Source organism: Cynara cardunculus, assembly GCF_001531365.2.
Source record: "Cynara cardunculus var. scolymus isolate 2C chromosome LG 2, CcrdV1, whole genome shotgun sequence".
Lineage (NCBI taxonomy): Eukaryota > Viridiplantae > Streptophyta > Magnoliopsida > Asterales > Asteraceae > Cynara > Cynara cardunculus.
Window position 1 is genome coordinate 26,057,000 of NC_037529.1, and position 20,733 is coordinate 26,077,732.

At 33.1% G+C, this 20,733-nt stretch overlaps 1 protein-coding gene across 1 annotated transcript; it reads left to right on the forward strand.

The window, feature by feature from the left end:
- The first annotated feature begins 405 nt into the window (after positions 1-405).
- LOC112504276 (disease resistance response protein 206-like) lies at positions 406-960 on the forward strand. Its single transcript, XM_025108214.1, has one exon. The coding sequence runs from the start codon at positions 406-408 to the stop codon at positions 958-960; it is 555 nt and encodes a 184-aa protein (XP_024963982.1).
- Positions 961-20,733: the final 19,773 nt, after the last annotated feature.

A 20,733-nucleotide genomic window follows, 5' to 3' on the forward strand; every position in this document is an offset into this window, starting at 1 on the left:
AGTGCTTACTACGTGTCATCTTCCTTGCTTACTAAGTAAGGCTCTCAGTCCTTGTTATGTCTCTTATCGGATAAGATTCTCGATTCTTGTTATGCATAATCAGTAAGGTAAGTGACGTCTGGTAAACACTTACCTGATAAATGTTTAATTAATGGTTTCTTGATCTTTGACAATAAGAACAACCAAACTCAAATGCTTGTTTTCACCACAAATTTTTCTAATAATGAACATATGTATTTCAGGTTTTTATATAAAATATGTATCACCAAATAGTGAAAATGTATGCATCATTCACTTGAGATCATCCATTAACACCCTATAAAAGGAGATAAAGTGGTTGAATGAAAACCCACATCTCTTCTTCTCTTCTTCTCTTCTACTTTAACTTCAAAACCCTAATTTGAGATGAAAGCATCAGCAACTTTTCTTCTCTTCTTTTGTCACCTCTTAGTAGTGTCTTTGGCCAATTCGGGCATGAAAAGACAATACCACCCTTGCAGACATCTCGTGTTTTATTTTCACGACGTTGTCTATAATGGTCAAAATGATGCTAATGCAACTTCTGCGATTGTAGGTGCACCCCAATGGGGAAATCTTACAATTTTAGCTGACAAATTTCATTTTGGGAATGTAGTGGTCTTTGACGATCCAATCACCTTAGATAATAATTTTCATTCAGTGCCGGTGGGTCGTGCTCAAGGAATGTATTTATACGACACTAAGTACACGTGGACGGCATGGCTAGGGTTTTCCTTTGTGTTTAATAGTACGCAACACAAGGGAACCATAAACTTCATTGGTGTTGATCCGCTTTTGGTGAAGACTAAAGACATACTTGTTGTTGGTGGGACCGGGGATTTCTTCATGCATCGAGGGATTGCAACTATTAATACCGATTCTTTTGAAGGGGAAGTGTATTTCAGGCTTCGTGTCGATATTAAGTTTTATGAATGTTGGTAATCATGGGGAGTACGTTGTCGATCGAACGATGCTTATCAAAAACATGATGCAAAATAAAGCAATCTTTTTTTATTGAATCATAGATTCTTGAATAAAAATTATGTTATTTGTCATTGTGATCTAAGGCTTTTTTTTCTCATTTTCTCTCCACCTATTAACAAATTTACCTGGTAAACGTTTACCGGTAAAATTTAACATTATTTTTACTTATCGGGTAAGATTTTTGTCTACCAAAAAGGTATCGTATGCAACAATTTACCCAGTAAGCGCTTACTGTGGTAAGAGTCGTCGCCCTCACTTACCGGGTAAGATTCTTGGTCTTTGTCTCGTTCTTACCGGATAAGATTATTGGTTTTTACCATAATTCATCCAGTAAGATAACGTGACTTAGCATTCACTTACCCGAATAAGCGTTTGGTAAACGGCCCCTTTAGATTTTCAGCTATTATACTTATTATTTTATTTACAAAACAATGATTCGTATACCAATATTTGCAACTTTTATGTGATTTTACCCTAAAAAACAGAGAAAGCATGGTTATATATTAAAAAAAGTAAACTACAAATTTTTTGATCCATGTGGTTTATACCCAATTATGAACCTCATCCCTAAAATTCAATAAGTATAGCTTTCGTCCTCGCTATTTACATTTGGTTTTAAAATCTTCAATGATCACTAACTCTGTTAAACTTAGCTGTTAAGTGAGCGCTATTTGTGTCTTTTTACCCTTTTTTCTAATTTGTTTTGTATTCAAAAGACCAAAATTGTTGTTTTGCATTAATATTTATATTATAATTATATTAATACATGTTGGAATGAGCACAGAGAACGCTAGTGCTTTTAATGTGTGTAATGAACACCACCCCTGTAGGGGTACCATGGTGTTTTTGATGGTGATGTAGTATTTGTCTTCAAACATGAAGTAGTATCCGTCTTCAATCTCTAAGTATTTATGTTACACCTCGTTAAAGCGGAAACACGAGATGTAACAGGTAAGCGAGTCACAACAATAATTAATAAATAACACCTTTCAATTTTACAAAATAAAAAGAGTTCAAAGTCATAACCAAATTATGATAAATACTTCTTTTAAGAAAAAACTTCCATTTCGAACTTAATCCGTTTTGCCACGAGTATGCTCCCAAAATACTGAAATTCTTACTTGCTACCTGAAAAACATGGAACATAAAACGAGTCAACTACAAAGAGTTGATGAGCTCACGGGTTTTCACATGCATAAAACATTTTAATGCATAAACCAAATATTTGCAAACTTATGCGTAATCTTTTGCACTTAATAAATGTAAATCTACCACGATGTAAAAACTTGAGACGCTACTGAGCCTTACCTGACCAACGTGCCCCATTATTTTATGAACGACCATAAGTAGCTCGTACACTTACTTAGGTCCCACAGTTCGTAGTAGTACTAATTCAGCGGTGGTCCAAATTTCACATGATTACACCAAGAAAACATAGGTAATGTGCACCTCTTTCTGGGTGGGACTATCAACACAATAGCGGCTATCCACAATACCACGGCCCGGAAACGTGCCCGAGTTAACAAGTAGCGTTTACGGACAGGGACTTTATTTGGAAAATATACTCTCAAGCACATCAATTTAGCATTTATTTTATAGTGCAATAACAGTCAATATTTCATGACATAATAAATTTGACTAAACAGTTCTTTAGTCCGATGGTTTCAAACAAAGCTTGGCTAAACAGTTCTTTAGCCCAATGGTTTCAAACGAAACTTGACTAAACAGTTCTTTAATCCAATGGTTTCAAACGAAGCTTGACTAAACAGTTCTTTAGTCCAATGGTTTCAATAAATAAACATGCATAGTTTGCTTAATCTCATGTTTTTCCCCCAATAAAAATAAACAAAGCATTAAAAGTGGGGCCGTGAGAACTCACAGGTTTAGAGGTGAATATCCAGGAAGATGATGTCTGAATCTTTCAACGCCCGCCCTGACTTCCTAAACAGACCAACCACCAGAACTAAGGTCACTTATGGGTTATTGACAAAGATAAAGTTAAGTTGCATCCCTTGCAATGCCATCGAGTTTTCATAAATTAAAGTTGATTTTTTTATTATTTATTCTAAAAATAGCCCAAAAATTATACATTAAAAGAAATCGAAATTGTTTACTCAAAAGCTGAATTTTGGACAGATTATACACTCTGTTCCAAATATTTTTGGGTTTTACCAATCACTAAAAGTAGAACCTTCCAAAAGTCATTTTTATGTCCACTTTTTACATCATGCCAAATCATGAGCTAAGCCGACATTTTCCAAATACCAAGAAATTTGAGTGGGTTTAAGTCCCTCATAAATACTCTACAATCTCGAGTTACACAACCCCCAAAAAAGATTGCACATTCTTCGAGTGACAGTCTTTTGGAGGTCTAAACTCATCATTTTTCCAAAGATTTAAATTATATTTTCGAACTAACAAATCTGACCAGTTTCTAGAAAATGTTTTCCAATTCCATTAACTTCTTGAAGACGACAAAGCCAATAGAGATGCATGCAAGGTTCTTTCATACTTCAAAACATAACTTTTCATGATCCGACTTCGCATGCAGTGGGGTTTTCTCCTACTGTCTTAGAGATTAAAGAATCGGATCATAGATTATCATCCTTTATGAAGACATTTTTCATATCTTTGATGAATAACCTCCCCTCTTTAATTCTCCAGAAATTTACCGAAAGATCAAATTATAGGAGTAGGAGGATGAAAACTTTTGAAATTCAATAAAAGTAGGATAACTATTATCATACTTTTTTCTTGATATCTTGAGAATCTTCAAGATTGACAGAATTCCTAAGCTTGCTTGATGATGGAATCGGCTGGAGGGTGGTTGATTTTAGAGAGAGATGAAAGGTTTTTAAGCTGACGATATCTTGGAAAAAAAATTAGAGTTTTTCAAAGGGAGTGGGGTATTTATATGAGGATTTTAAAAAAGAAAGTGGGCTGGCCCCTCAAGGCCCAAACCCAATAAAACTTTTTATTTTTCAAAATAACAATAAACCCACTATAATTTTACCCAAATATTAATAAAATGACACTACTAAATTCAAAAATCTGTCTTTTAATAAATTATGTGGACATTCAAATGAGACTTTTGTATTTTAATTTTAAAAGTTTATAATATCAACTTTATTTTATTTGGAACGTTTCAAAAATATTTGACATTACACAAGTTAACTTTATCAGTTGTCTGTTGAGGCGTGATCTTCCAAGCTAAACTTTGGGTACTGAGTCAGATGAACTCTAACCACCATGACTAGATCCTAATAAATTTATAATTCTAAATATAGGATCTATAATAAAGTGCTAACCTAAGGCTCAGAAATGACCGAATGTCACAGTCTTCCCATGTCAGAAAAATTTCGTCCCTAAATTTATTCGTCAACCTCAGATCATGACTTGCTTGCGAACAAATGGGGGTATTTTCTTTTCATGAAATCTTCTCTTTCCCACGTGAACTCTGGTCCATGCCTCGAAGTCCAACGCACTTTTACAATTGGGATCTTGCTACGCCTCAATTGCTTGTCTTTATGGTCGAGGATTTCAATCAATTCTTCAATGAAGCGTAACCGTTCATTAATTTGAATGTCTTCCAAAGGTAGAACCAATGCTTCATCGGTTAAACACCTCTTAAGGTTTGATACATGAAATGTATCATGGATGGCACTCAGCTCTCGGGGTAAGCTTAGTTTGTATGCAACCGGTCCTACTCTTTCGAGTATTTCAAATGGACCAACATACCTTGGGCTAATCTTTCCTTTCTTTCCGAAGCGTACAATCCCTTTCCATGGAGATACTTTTAAAAGGACTTTATCACCCACTTGAAATTCCAATGGCTTCCTTCGGTTATCAGCGTAGCTCTTCTGACGATCTCTTGTAGCTTTAAGCCTTTCTTGGATGATTGAGATTTTGTCGGTTGTCTCCTGGATAATGTCAGGCCTAGTCAGCTGTCTGTCACCCATTTCCAACCAGCTGAGTGGGGATCTACAATTACGCCCATAAAAGGCTTCATATGGTGCGCACTAGATACTGGTGTGATATCCATTATTGTAGGAAAATTCAACCAATGGCAGATGAGTATCCCAACTGCCTCCAAAGTCTATCACACATGCTCGTAACATATCCTCTAGCTTTTGGATTGTCCTTTCTATTTGCCCATCCGTTTGAGGATGATAGGAGGTGCTCAAATTCAGCCTCGTGCCTAGTGCCTTTTGAACTGATTGCCATAATCGTTAAGTAAAACGACTATCTCTGTCTAATATGATGGAAACAGGTACTCCATGCCGCGATACGATTTCATTGATATATAACTGCACAAGCCTTTCCGTACTAAAGTCTTCTCGAACAGTTAAAAAGTGTGCGGATTTCGTAAGTCGATCCACTATGACCCAAATTGAGTCATATCCTCTCCTAGTTCTAGGTAACTTTGCAACAAAATCCATTGATATCTGATCCCACTTCCATTGGGGAATCTCTGGTTGCTGAAGAAGAACAGATGGTTTCTGATGTTCAGCTTTTACCCTTGCGCAGGTTAAACATCGACTTACGTACAAAGCAACGTCCTTTTTCATTCCTGGCCACCAGTAATATTCTTCTAGCTCTTTGTACATCTTATCGAATCCTGGGTGAATAGAGTATCTAGAGCGATGTGCTTCCTCCAGAATTATTGACCGGAGACCGTCGTTCACGATTTATGTAGAATCTCAATTCCAACTAAATTTACAACTACTTTCTCCAATTGAATCACTCCCAAATCATATACGTGCAAATAGCAATCATATGAATGTACATATAATCCACAAAAACTAAAAGAAACGAAATCCTAATTACAAGAAATTCAAAGATAACAGCGAATAAAACTCACTGAATTCGTTGATTTTAGCTCCATAAATCACGACAAAAGAAAAACCATCAATGGTGAATGATTCTGCTATCGCTCAAATCGAAAAACGATATAGATTTCATGCGAACATTAAATCAAGAGATTAACACAACAAAACTGAAACCAAAATCTTTGATTGGAGAAGGTCAGAAGGAAAGGGCGAAGAACCAAAATGCAGGAAGATCGAAGCGTCAGTTGTGAAATATCGAAGTGTCATCGCGTCGGGTGTGAAATTTGGGCCCCAAAATTTTGGGGGCCCTTTTCTAAATAGCATATTCAATAGGCCAAGGGACGGGCCTGTATTTAAATTGTTATACGTCTTTTACGAAACACTATGTCATGACATTCGTTTGGATACCTATCATTACCAACAATAGTTGACCGTATTCATAATAACATTCTATATTTGATTTTAGATTATTTCAAATGGGATAGAGGGAATAGTGATTGTGTGGGATTGGTATGTTCATCAGATTAAACAGGTATGTTGTATGTATACTCAAATGAGCTTGATGGCAATTTAATTTAATTTAGTTCGCATACCTGAAGTCATAATGAGTAGTTGATTAATACATGTGTTTTTTAATTATATTTTGTTTAGATGAAGAGGGGAGTTCATAGGCAGTAAAAACCTTTCAGTAATTAGAATTCGAGGATCTTTTTGGGTATAAATTACGTATTCTGTTTCCCATTCTAGCAATAAGATTTGCCACGTCCTTATTTTAGCACTTATGCATGAATGCTTCTTTTTTAACGGTTGATTTTTTTGTATGGTTCCAGCAAATCCAAAATCCAAGTGTTGTTATGATTGCAAGGACAACTGTTGCACAAGATGATATTAATGGTGATGGGAAAACTTTATCGGTTATTTTTATTTGCGAGCTAATGAAATAGGTTGAGCGTTGTATTGATGAAGGTAAGATTATCGGTCTTTGTCATGTTATCTAATAATTAAGGTAAATGATCCAATAAACGCTTACCAGGTAAACGTTTAGTAAACGGCCCCTAAATAATAACCATCCAAATAATAGCATTGAAGTTCAACTAGAAGCGGCATCTTAGTACTACAGTTCCATTCCATTCACATCATTTTTAATTTTTTGTCATAAGCGGGTGTTCGATTTTATTTGGATGGAAAAGCATGGGTAAGTTTTGAATTGTGGCAACAAGGGGTGAAATTTCTTTAAAATATCCTACATTTGCACCGCCTTTATCCATATATATATATATATATATACTAGTTGTATACAAGTGCAATGCGGTGGGAGTCACAAATGTAAATCATTTGAATAAATAAGAGTTATGGTTTCAATGGTCTCGAGCGCCGATAAATTATATGATAGTTAAAAATCCAATATATTTACACCAACCTAACCTAAYCAAACCTAATTACTAATGAATCAAAAAAAAAATCATTTTACATAATATTTGTATTTGTATCTTGATGTACGAATATGGTAAAAATGATTAAATAATTGACCCAAATATTGGACAAAACCAAACAAATTTAATCATCTACCAACATTAATCAAATGTACAAATTTAGTTTAATTAAATTGATTATCAAATGTAATGTACAATAAACAAATGAATTAGATCAACTCCATCTAAGAAAAGGTTAGATTAAAAATAAAACAAAAACACCCTAAAAATTTATACAAGGATCATTTATCTTCAGCAGACACCCAACAAATCACCCCTCTCTTTGAAGAAAGCCTATTAACTAAAAAGATGACACCTATAAAAGAAGAAAATTAATTATGAGAAATAGAACAATACAGGGAGGTTCAAATGAAACCAACAAAAACGGTGGAAAACCTTAAAACAAATTTCAACCTTTGGATAGATTTAATCCAACGAATATGATCAAAAAGGTGGTTACAACACTGGAAGGCTCCAATTAATGRAAATTTCCATCCTTCGTTTTTCTTTGGGTCAGATGGGTATCGAAGCTCTCCAGCAGCTTCGGATGAAACCATATCCAGACATGCTACAATTTGGATACARGATACAGCARCAAATCAGAAAATCATGAACACAAAACATTATTTTCCCAAGCACTAAATATAAATTTTCCAAAAAGCCACAATCTGTTCAATACTTGTAGGAAAAATATAAATTTCTCGTGACTAAATGAGTAGTGAAAGGGCCATAACATTTCCTGAACAATGTAAAGATCATAGTTCCTTTCCTATGRGGAGCTTTGTMTACAGTTTACATATGCCAATGAAAACTTCTCCTAGAAACATGCATCATAAAAATCAATCCTTTTAATCTACCGTTGCAACAGCTGCATAGCAAACCTCAATATACCTCTCCCCATGATTATGGACCCCCTCCCAACAAACCTATGATACTGCATTCTGTCAAGAGCCTGGACAACACAACCAAAGGATCCTTTGTTTAACTAACAAGTAATAACTTTTCCAATAGAAAACATCAGGAATTAAACATTCAATGTATTCTATTCCACGTTGGGGTGAGTGACAACTATTCAATTTTTTCCATCTTAAGTGTAGAATGTTAGGTACACCACAGACTGAGAAGGTTACTATATGAAACAAACTTGGATCTTTAATCTCAATGAAACAAAAATTATACTGGAAATGTGTCGCATTATCCATAGCAATTCAGGCTTACCTCCTCCTGAAACCTCTAAAGCATGAGACGCTTCTRTTCRAGATCCATAAACAAAAAACTTGTCTTTTATTAAACAAAAAACTTAATAATATTATTTTTAAACCAAACTAAATCCATAAACAAAAAACTTAATAATATTATTTTTATTGGTAGTGGTTTGAAGTTCTTGATGGATGGGAACCAACACAGTAACCTAAAAGATGATGCAGCAAGTAAAGCAGGGTATTGGGAGCCTCCCTATATATTAAACTTGTCTTTTATTAAATTATTAATATGGATTTTGCAGAGAACATGAAAAAGATACCTGGATTGTATGATAAGAAAGATGGATGAATAGACTTACATCTATTGAACCTTTCTTGGCTTTGAAGTTCTTGAGGGTGAAGCCGTCGTCTATGGCGGCGGAGTGGTGGGTGGTGAAGTCTAGGTCTTTAGGTGAGTCAGTTGTGGTGTCGCCGACGGTTGAGTTGAAAGGGGTGGAAGATACACGAAAGTTCACGCGCGTTGGCTTGCATGAGTAGACGGCGTCCTTCCTCAACGTTTTTCCGTACACCATAATCGTCTTGAAGGCAGTGCCCTAGCTCCCGGATAGCGTCAGCGTGGCCGAGAAAAGCCGCTCTGGCACAGAGAGGAACTCCGGCACGAAGGTCCTTGTCGTTCTTCAGACCACCGCTGCCGTTGAACTGAATCAGAGCCAAGGAGTACAATGCCGGTGAACCCACCCCAGTAACGCATCTTCTCCGGTGATTTCTTCACCATCGACCACTAACCTCCCCCTTTTCTCTTCTTCATCTCCCCCACCTGCCACCATCGTAAAACCCAGCTGCAAAATAAAAAAAAAGAATGAACAAATTTGTGGGAAAACCTATTCAGATTAGAAAACCTAAGATTAAACACAAAAACGATGTGCAGATCTGAAAACTAAACAAATTTTTGGTTCAAATCATCTTCTTGGTTCCATCTAGTTTATACAACTCCCCAACGGATTACTATATAACACATACAAACCCAAAAATCAAACATAGATCTTGAGAAGAAACAGAAAATCGGTGATAGAAATCAAAACCCCAAATCAGAAGTCAATGGGGGTTTAAACTAATCTCAAACCAAAACTCCAAATCGTTGCTACTGTGTTGATCTATCTTGCTGCTGCTCCTCGATTTCGACTTTTTCTCTTCTGCTTTTACAAACAAAGCCCAACTACCCCTCCAAATTCTAGGGTTTTGAAGAACCTGTGAAATTAAATCAACAGGGAGGAGGGAGCTATTTGTATCAATGAGGTTTTGATACATCAAATCCCTTTGATACATGAAATCGGTTCTCTGATCGAGGTGATATATCCAAAACACCATTGTTACGCCAAACGAGGTCTGTGAAGAAGAAAGACCTCTGCTTTCTAACCCAAAATGTTGCTGGTGCAGAGAAATTATACAGAAGAGAAGAAAAGTTTTGGTCTTGGGTGATAGCAGAGGTAGAAGATAGAAGAGGAAGAAACCTAAAGAAGAAACCGACCCAACATTGGTAATTTTTGGTCTTTGGAAAGCAGATGCATAAAAAGCTTGTACATTATGCATAAGAATTTGTAATTAAGAGATTTTTGAAATTGTTGCATAAAATGGTAGTACTTTAGGCTTCAAGAGTTGTAATTAAGACTTTGTCTTAAATGCTTATATATGTAGTATATATATATATATATATATATAATGTAATTATGAAGAAGAAGAAGAAGAAGAAGAAGAAGAAGAAGAAGAAATTGTTACGTGATTTTATTTGATAATTATTGTTGTTGAAAGTCTTCCATCGTTTGTGATTTCAAGGTGAGTTTTCTTTCAAAGCTTATTTGAAATGATTTTATTATGAAACTGTATGGTTTTGGGAGGTCTTTTGACATGATTATTGTTATGTGTTAACATAAATGTGAATTTTGATATGTGATTATCAATTAATTGGAAGAAGAGTGGCATACCCAGGAAAGGTGTAATTTGGGATAAGGGTGACAAAATCAGGAGAGATATATATTGAGATAAGCGAGGCATAATCAGAAAATGTGTACATTTGAAATAAGGATGACATAAACAGGAGAGACATATAATGGAATAAGGGTGACATAATCAATTTTTCAGTAATAATGATCTTTTGATCATGGGTTAACATTATCGCATCATTTTAATGCAATGAGATTCTGTTGTCGCATTAGTATGATGCGAGGAAATGAGATTATCGCATCTGTTTGATTAAGGAGTTATGTTATCACATCAATGTGGTGCGAGGACAATATTTATCGCATCCTTATGATATGACATATGGGATTTATCGCATATGTTGGATGCAACAAAGTGAGTTATCACATCTTTGAGATGCGAGGAATTAAACTCATCACATCCTTGAGATGCGACAAGTGGGGTTATCGTATGTGTATGATGCAACAAAATATGTTATCGCATCAATGAGATGCGACAAGTTGGTGTGTTATGTGTTTGACGTGACAAGTTTGGTACTTCATGGGTTTGATGCGATGAAAGGGGTTGTCTCATCTATATGATGCGATTAAAAGAGGTTTGATTTCAATAAATGATATTTGCATATTGTTAATTCAAATATTTGTTTCCTAAAGGTGTTTTTGGTGATTTTCACCCCGTAATAGCAATCAAATGAATTACTCACTAGACCTTATAGTCTAACCCTCGTTTTATTTTCAAATATGTGTATTACAGGTCGGGCACATGTGGAAGGTAAAGGAAAGGGAAAGATTTAAAGAGATTTGTTAATGCTTTACATCTGTGAATAATTGGAAGTTGAGTTATGCTTGTACTGAGAATGTGAAGACCAATTTTATTTTCATATATCAATGTGAGGTTTGAAATTCCTACCGAATACTAATATATATACGATGCATATATTAGCTTTGAAATACATCTATTGTAGTACATTCATGCACATTTGAATGTGAAGACCAATTTTATTTTCATATATCATAGAACTTTCTTGTCAATTATGAACTTCAAATGTAATCTATTTGACTCACAAAAGTCAGATGTGAACTCTATAGTCACCATAACAATATAGTATAATTTGCTTATACTTTTACAGATTAACTTCTGATAGACATGTAATTGACATATTTTATTATAATTTAAAGCGTTGAGGACTTGAAACAACAAGTTCAAGGATAAAACTAACTTGGGTGCACATTGCTTTGTTTTTGGATGTTCTGTAATTACTATTTCTAATTAGCAATAAATTTGATTTGATAAACTACTCCTTTATGTTTTTGTTTAGAAAAGAGATTGGGTGTTTGTGTTTGCTGCAACGAATAGTCTCCTCCATGGTAAATGTTATCGTTGGTCATGGTGGTTTTCATGTGTCTGATGCGAACCTATTATGGTTGGTGTGTAGGTTTTCTCCAATTCGCAATGAAGATTACCTTGAGAGTTCGTATCACTGTTGCTAATTAAGTCTCATATGAAAGAATCCTCAAAATATAATTTGGGTAAACACATACATTTTGTAGATTTAGGTCATGTATAATTTTGTAATTTTTAATCAATTTTGAATAAAAATTGACTTGGTGTAGGAATGACCCAAAAAATTTATTTAAATTACTGCATCTCCAATACTTGTAACCAAGGCTGCCCCTGGCTATATGCCCTAGGGGCGACACTCCAAGGCAACAAACAGCCTAAGGGCATTATTTCATGAAGCCATTTATACATAAGTAAGTTCATTTTGGGCCTAAAAGAATTATTGTTACTTGTATACAGCCCAAGGGACGAAGGGGATACCGATCGCGTAGTCAGTTCGTCACTCGCTCATCTCTCTCGACTCTCGGCCTTGCTTGAAGAACGAACGAACTCTTGTATCCCAACCTCGCTCTCGCTCTCGTTTCTGACTTGTTTTTTAGTTCTGACCGAGTAACCATGATGTGACCAGACCTCTCCCTCGACGTTCGGCTCTTGCTCTCGACCTCGTTTTCGGAGCTGTTGAGTGCTGAACTGGTTCTCGAATCTCAACCAGTCGATCTCATTTTTGAAATATGGAACTGAAACTCCTCTAATCCTCTGTTTCTCATCTCTATTTTGATAAATTATAAATTTTAATTTCTAATTTCAGTAATTTGTTTTATGTTTAGTTTATTTAGATTAGGTTATTTTATAATTTACTTATTCTGTTTTATGCTTACTGTTTACTTAGTTTAGATTAGACCATTAGGGTTATTTGTTTAATTGTTTATTGTTTAGTTTAGGTTAGGGATATTTAACTTATTTTGTTTAGTTTAGGTTTACCCAAATTCTTGTTTATGTTTATTGTTTAGTTTAGTTTAGATTAAGGAATAGGGATTTAGGGTTATTTAGTTTTGTTTATAATTATTTATTTCCTTATTAATGTTAGACTTTAGATTATATTATTCTTTTATTGATATTGTTATCATTTTCATTATTGCATAAACAAAGCTATTTCAACTTTAAAGTTGGAAGTTTCGACCTGTTTTGCAATTTCACGAACCATAACTAAATCAGGTGTTATCTTTCTATTTTCTATATCGTATCATTTGTTTAAGGTATGGTTCATCGATCACAACCATCGGATGCTTAAAATAGAAAAAGAAAAAAAAAGACAAGAAGAAATTGCTCAATCTTTGCAATGATCTCTAAATAAGTTTATTGTTAGACAACCAAATGTTTTTGAAAATATTAGTGATAAAAATGAAAATGCATGTGATAAAAATGCTTGTGATAAAAATGAAAATGCATGTGATAAAAATGTTTGTGATAAAAATGCTAGTGATAAAAATGAAAATGCTTGTGATGAAAATGCAAATGCTTGTGATGCAAATGTTTGTGATAAAAATGAAAATGCTTGTGACAAAATTGCAAATGCTTATGATGCAAATGAAAATGTTTGTATGAAAATAACGATGATGCTTATGATGAAAATCTTTAACGATGTTTGTGATGAAAACATTGATGATGCTTCTAATGATGTTCGTTTGAATATATATGATCCAAGAATTTGGCATATGTTAATTTCTAAAATGAAAGATTTGTTTGTTGAAAAAGGACCTATTAGCGAAACTAACATCAGTTTCCCATAGATAATATAGGTAGACACTGCTCTGATGAATTTTATGTTCGTAAGTTACGCAATGGTGATTGTCATGATTGAACACGGTTAGTTTATTCAAAAGAGCTAGATAAAGTTTTTTGTCTTTTTTGCAAGCTTTTCAAAGAAGTCCGCCCAAGAAGCCAATTAGCAAGTGTTGGATTAAATGATCAAAAACATCTTGGTCAAGTGTTACATCTTAGTCCTGAGCATATGACTAACTTGGGAATTTGGTCCGAGTTGCGATTGAGATTGAGTAAGAATAAAACACTTGATAAAGAGTTACAAGATTTAATAAAAAAAAAGGATAATGATCATTGGAAAGAAGTTTTAGTTAGAATAATTGTTGCTGTTAAATGTCTAGCAAAGAATAACATAGCTTTTCGTGAGAGAAACGAAAAACTTTATGAAGAACATAATGGTTACTTTTTAGGCTTAATTGAAATTTTGTTGAGTTTGATCTTGTTATGAAACAACATTTTTAGTGTATCAAAGAAAAAAAACTGGTTATTATTATCTTACAAATTTCAAAATGAATTGATTGAAATGTTGGCATCCGATGTTAAGAGTGCAATCATTAAAAAGATCAAAGAGGCAAAGTATGTTTCAGTTATTGTTGATTGTACTCCAGATGCAAGTCATCAAGAACAAATGACTTTGATTATAAGTTGTGTTGATGTGTTCAGTTCTCTTATACAAGTAGAAGAGTTATTTTTAGAGTTTTTGGTGGTAGAAGATACATCTGGTTTAGGACTTTTAAATGTGTTACAATATGTTTTGGAATCACTTGATTTGGATATTAATTATGTGTGTGGACAAGAGTATGACAATGAGTTTAATATGAAAGGGAAACATCAAAGTGTGCAAAAAGATTACTTGATATTAATCTTAGAGTCTTTTATATGCCATGTGGTTGGCATAGTCCTAATTTAGTTTTATGTGATATGGCAACTCTTGTCACAAAGCAAAAGCCTTTTTTGATACTTGTCAAGCAATATAAAATGTATTTTCTAATTCTACAAAGAGATGGACTATTTTATTATAATATATTGATGATTTGACTTTGAAATCTTTATTTGCTACTAGATTGGAAAGTCATATTGAAAGTGTTAAAGCTATCAAAACTCAAGTTGGCCAAATTAGAGATGCTTTAATATAATTGGATCAGGTAAGTGGGGATGGAAGAGTGTATAGAGAATCGGAGTTTTTGGTAAATGATGAGCTTTCAGGTTTTGAGTTTATTTGTAAGTTTGATTACTTGGCATAAAATTCTATATAGAATTAATTTAGTTAGCAAGAAATTACAGTCTAAAGATATGCTTCTTGATATTGCAATACAAAATCTCATTGGATTAGTTGAATATTTAGAAAAATATAGGGAAAATGGGTTTAGATGTGCTATTAGTGAAGCTAAAGAGATCGCAAATAATATTGAAGTTGAACCTAAGTTTGCTGTAAAACGTTCTTTCTCCAGGAAAAATACAATTTGATGAAATTCCAAATACGAAGAGAGAACAATAATTCGCTCAATAGACATTTAGAACTGATTATTTTCTTGTTTTAGTTGATATGGCTCTTCCGTAATTACGAAATATATTTGAACAAATGCAAAAATTTAGTTGATATGAGTTAAAAAATGTTATTTGAATCTTGAACTTGTTTGAACAAATGGTAATGATTCTGATATTGATGGAAAATATTTGTTTATAAAGTTACAAGTTTTGTAAGGAATGCTACTAGAAGAGGCATCTAAGAGTGGAAATCATTGGACATTCTTACAAATTATGGAGTTTGTAAAGAAGATGGACACGTTTCCACATGTCTTGCTTGCTTACAGGATTCTATTGACTGTAACAGTCACCATAGCATTTGCAAAAAGAAGCTTTTCGAAGTTAAAGTTGTTGAAGTCATATTTACGGTTTACCATGAATAGGTTAGCAATTTTGAGCATTGAGAGTAAGTTTATAGCTAATATTATCTATGTAAAGTGATTATTATTTTTGCTTCAAACGCAAGAAGGCATCGTTTTAGGTGAACTGTGATGTATTTTATATTTTGTTACATAGGGTTTTGGTTTATATCCCCCCCCCCCCCCGGTTGTATCATTTTTGTTATATTTATAACAAATCGGTATAGAGATGAGCCGTCTAGATTGACTAGGTTCCAAACCCCTTCAAATAGTTTATTTGGTTTTTTTTTATTAACCTGGATATCCAACCCGCTATGCGAGCCGACTAATCCCAGGGCGACCACCTACTTTGCAGATAGCCCGGAGTCACCGCATTTGAACCTCCGTGGCCACAAGAGGATTTTTATTCCTCCTTGAATTTGAACCTGAGACCTCCTGGTACTTTTGACTTTTGAATATAACAAATGTACAAATATAGTAGGCTTTATGACATCTTGAAAGAATTTTTTATTTTGAAATTGAGTAATCTTAATGAATCTTTTACATCCCGCTACATTGCACGGGTAAGTAACTAGTATAGTTAAAACTCTATAAACTAGTAAAACTTATTAACCGATAGATTTATAACTAATTGAATATTTTTAAATGAAAATACCTAATTTCAAGATTACATTTAATTTAATAAAAATGCAAAAGATAATTGAGTTATTTCTCAAAGTTTTAAAAAATAATTCATTTATAATATTATGTATTTAATATGAGAGGAAAGATAAAATGCAAATCATTTTTATAATGCGAATTTTGTACACCGAATTCCACCAATCATTGATTTTCTTTTAATTTTAATTATAAGGGGCTTAATGGTCAAATGTAATAAGGGGGTGTTTGGTTCGCTTTAAGAAAAAAAAAATGGGATTGGTAATTAAAATAAGGTAGAATGGGAATCATTATTTTCATTCCATTCTATTGTATTATTATAGATTCCTTAAAATTAATTGAAAAAACAAAAAAATAATTGATAGTCACCTAATCCATTGCATCATATCATCTTTCTAATGCACGTCTTGATAGACGAGAAGGAGTGGGAGGCAGAATTAAAAAAAAAAGTTTATAATCCCCCCAAATTGAGGAGGAATGACTTTTCACCAAATCTATTGTAATGATTGATTAATTTTTTGAAACCAAACATCATTTTTCATTCCATTCCATTCCTTATTTGAACCAAACATAATCAATTATTATCATTTTCATTCATTACCTTCTAATACCCCCAACCAAACACCCTTATGGTTTATTATTTATTTTTATTTTCATATATATACAAAATAATAACCAACTAATTATGATAAATTGATTTTTTTTTTCTAATTACGGTTTTATTTTCTAACTAATTTTTTCTTCCTAATTACGGTTTTATTTTATAATTCTTTTTCTAATTACAGTTTTAATTTCTAATTACTTCTTTACAGTTTTAATATCATCTTTCCAAGTCGATTAATAAAATATTATATTTAATTATCATTATTATTTTATACATATATATTAATTAAGTTATATTATATATATATATATATAGAAAGAGAGAGAGGGGCACGTTTAAATGAAAACTGTGCAATTCTTAAAAACCGTATAAACTAATTTCGACGAATAGTAAAATTTTATTTTTTTAATTAAATTTAATCATTAAGGGTATATTGGTCATTTGCATTGTTTTCTATTAAATATGAAAGTTATTAATAAATCTTAATTAAGATAATATAATAAAGAAAATTTTATAAATGGTAACATTTAAATATTTAATTAAATTATAATTATAAAAATTAGATTTTGTTATATTGTGTCTCGGTTTATTATTGCCAATATAACAGCCTAGATTTTGTTATTGATTAATCTTGGTATATTCATTTACATGACAATTAGATGATTTATCTACTTGTACCCTTGCTTAAAGTAGTTGTATTTTGGACTAATAATATAAGTCCAAGTTTTATGTAAATGGTCAATTATGTTAGAAAATAAATTGGTCTTATGACTAGAAATGTTAAGAAAAATCCATGTAAAAACTAATATTGAATTAGGCAATTGATGAGGGGTAACATTTGCTAAGTGGGAATTCTTTTACTAAGTATTTAAATCCTTAATTTTCTGAAAATACATCTCATTTTCACTTTTCACTTCTCTCTCTAAACCTAACCCTCTCATCACATAAACCCTCGATTTTGGTCTAACCTTCTCATGCATCTTCCAATTTGATGATATTTTGAGGATTTAAAGCTAAAGGATTGAAGATAATGTAAAGAAGCAAGGTATGAATCTATAAATTTCAAGATTTGTGGTCTAATTTGTTGATTTGTGATAAAGATTGGAAAGGTTYATGTTAGGGTTCATAAGGTTTTGATTAGTAAGCTAAACCTTTGTTAAATGATGTTATTTTGATGTCATTGTTGGTTAAAAAAGTTATAAATTAAGTTTTAATCATTTATTTGCAATATGGTAAGCTAGATAGTTGATTTTTGATGGTATTAGTGTCAAACTTATGAAAAAGGGGCTATTTTGAGCTGTGTATAGGAACCTTAGTTCTGCTGGTTGTTTAAAAATTCATATAAAATCACTCATTGATCCGATTGAGATGTGCCATATATTTTTGGAAAGGTATCTGTGTCTACTACAACTTTGTAGTTTATGTTCAGACTTGATTTTACCTCCATAATGCTCAAAACAGTGGGTTTATATAGCTGGTCCTGTGCAAAAACGGGATTTGCATATTGTTTTTAGAAAATTCATATGAAATAGGTTTTTACTCTAAACGGAATGAATCCAAATCGACTGGAACCCTACGTATTCAGCCTACAACTTTTGTTTAGACATTAACACCTGAATGCTTCTCTAAGTATGAGAAAAATGATCAAAGTCAAGTTGGTTCAAAGCTGTCTGGTGCAGGGGATTTAATAGTTTTACTTTTGCTTGTACTTTGTGCTTTGAGTATTGTAATATCCATAGATCTTGTATCAATCAGTCACAAACATGTGTAACTTATTCAGGACCAATCTTAGAATAAGAAAGGGGCATTAACAAGGGGATAGAAGCTACGTGTTTACTTCTTCGATTGTCGTCTAAGGTACGGATACCCGATTCTTGTGACTTTCTTTAATCATTAATTCATTATAGAGGCAATATTGTATCTCATTACCATCTCGGCATCTATCACTTGTATATAATTATAGTTTCATATTTTGTGAGATTACCCCTTTTCACATTGAATTGATATGTTTTTGGTGATTTGAGCACTTTGTGCTTTAAGGCACGACATCAAGGGCAATGATGTCGTGACGCCTCCATGGCGGCTATAAATTGTCATGTTGTCCTCGCTATTATACCCCAATGTCAATAAGTGGGTCTGGCCTGGTACCGACTAATTTGAGGGCGAATGGATCGATCCTAAGAACCGTTATCGGGAGCCGTATTCGGGAACCATTTTCGGGAGCCGATTATCGGAAGGGAATTGAGTGTATTGCCCTACACTCATTTTCCATTGTTCGAGTGGTCCGTACAACCCTCGAACCCAATTGATTTTCTTATTTTATTTTCAATTCTTGACTTGATGATATTATTTTAAATTATTTCGGTATGGACATTTCATGTCAATTATTAATTGATCCCTTCATGTTTTGGTTTTCGGATTCCTTATAATTATTATCTTTTATTAACTCGATTTATACTTGCAATCTTGTTACTTTAATTATCCGTTCACTGAGCATTAAGCTCAGCCGAGATTTTCTTGTCCTCGGCATGTACATGATCATAGGTGGGACTATCACGGGACTGAGAGCGATGGAATATGACTATTTTGAAAACGACCTTGGATAGTATAGTAGTTTTTGTTTATGTATGTATATTGTAACTATATCCATGTTGTCTTAACTTTTAGTCTACCACGTTCTTTTGATGGATGTTCATAGTAACTCTGGTTATCTTCTATATATATATTAGCTATTTATCTTGTTATGTTTTCCTCCGTAACACACCATCTTCCGGCCATGCGAGACAAGGGTGTTACAGCCAAGTTTCTTGAAAATCGTAAATTATTAGATTAGTAAATCCATGAAATCAGTAATAGAAAAAAAATTCATGAAACTGGTTTCATACATGGTGAAATTGGTGCATGGAGTAAGTGAAAAATGATTATGAAATGGGTGCATGATGAAATCGGTTTCATACATGGTGAAATTGGTGCATGAAGTAAGTGAAAATGATTATGAAATAGGTACATGATGAAATGGGTACATGATGAAATTGATACAGCATGAAATGGGTGCATGATGAATATGGTGCATGATGATATGGGTGCGTGAACAATCTCATTGGTCAAGTGAAACAGAGTGCATGAATAGGGTGATAAAGTTACCATAATAGGGTGCATGATGAATAGGGTGCATGATGAAGATGTGATTGGGTTTACCATTTTGCCCTTCTCGCTATTATAAAATAAAATTTTTAATATATATATTTTTTAATTTCCTAAAATAAACTAAACTAATCTTGACCATTGATCAAGAAAATGGATGGATGAGATTGGTTCACATGGTTTACACAAATGGGGGCGATTTTCATTTGATCGTTCCTCTCTCTCTCTTTCTACATATATATATATATATATATATATACTACATTAATAACCATTTAGGCCAAAATCTTAATTACAAACCACAAAGCACAAAGTACTACCATTTTATACATAAATTTCAAAAAACTCTTAAAGACAAGTCATAAAACACAATGTACAACCATTTTATACATAAAGTTTAAAAAAACTATAAATTACAACTAACAAAGCATAAATTACAACCAYCAACACCACCAAARTTAAAGCTTTGAGTTTCACTTTCCCTGTTGAAGCTTTTTTTCATCCCTTTTTACAGTTTTCTTCCACCCATTTAGTAACTTCAAACCATTCTTTCTTCATTCTTGTTTCTTCCTTCCCTATTACAACTCTCACTTGATAAAATGATTCAGCTTTTCTTTATCGTAAACAACATCATCACTCAGAGGTTTCTGTATTAGGGAGTGCTAATGGCACCCCTTTGATAGGGGTGCCAAATACATTGGAACTTGAACTTTATTAAAAATAATATAATATATTTTTTATTATTATTTTATACATTTATATATATATATATATAATTCCTTATATTATATATTTTAT

Coding starts and splice junctions, on each gene's coding strand:
- LOC112504276 (XM_025108214.1), top strand. CDS start 406: ATGAAAGCATCAGCAACTTTTCTTCTCTTCTTTTGTCACCTCTTAGTA.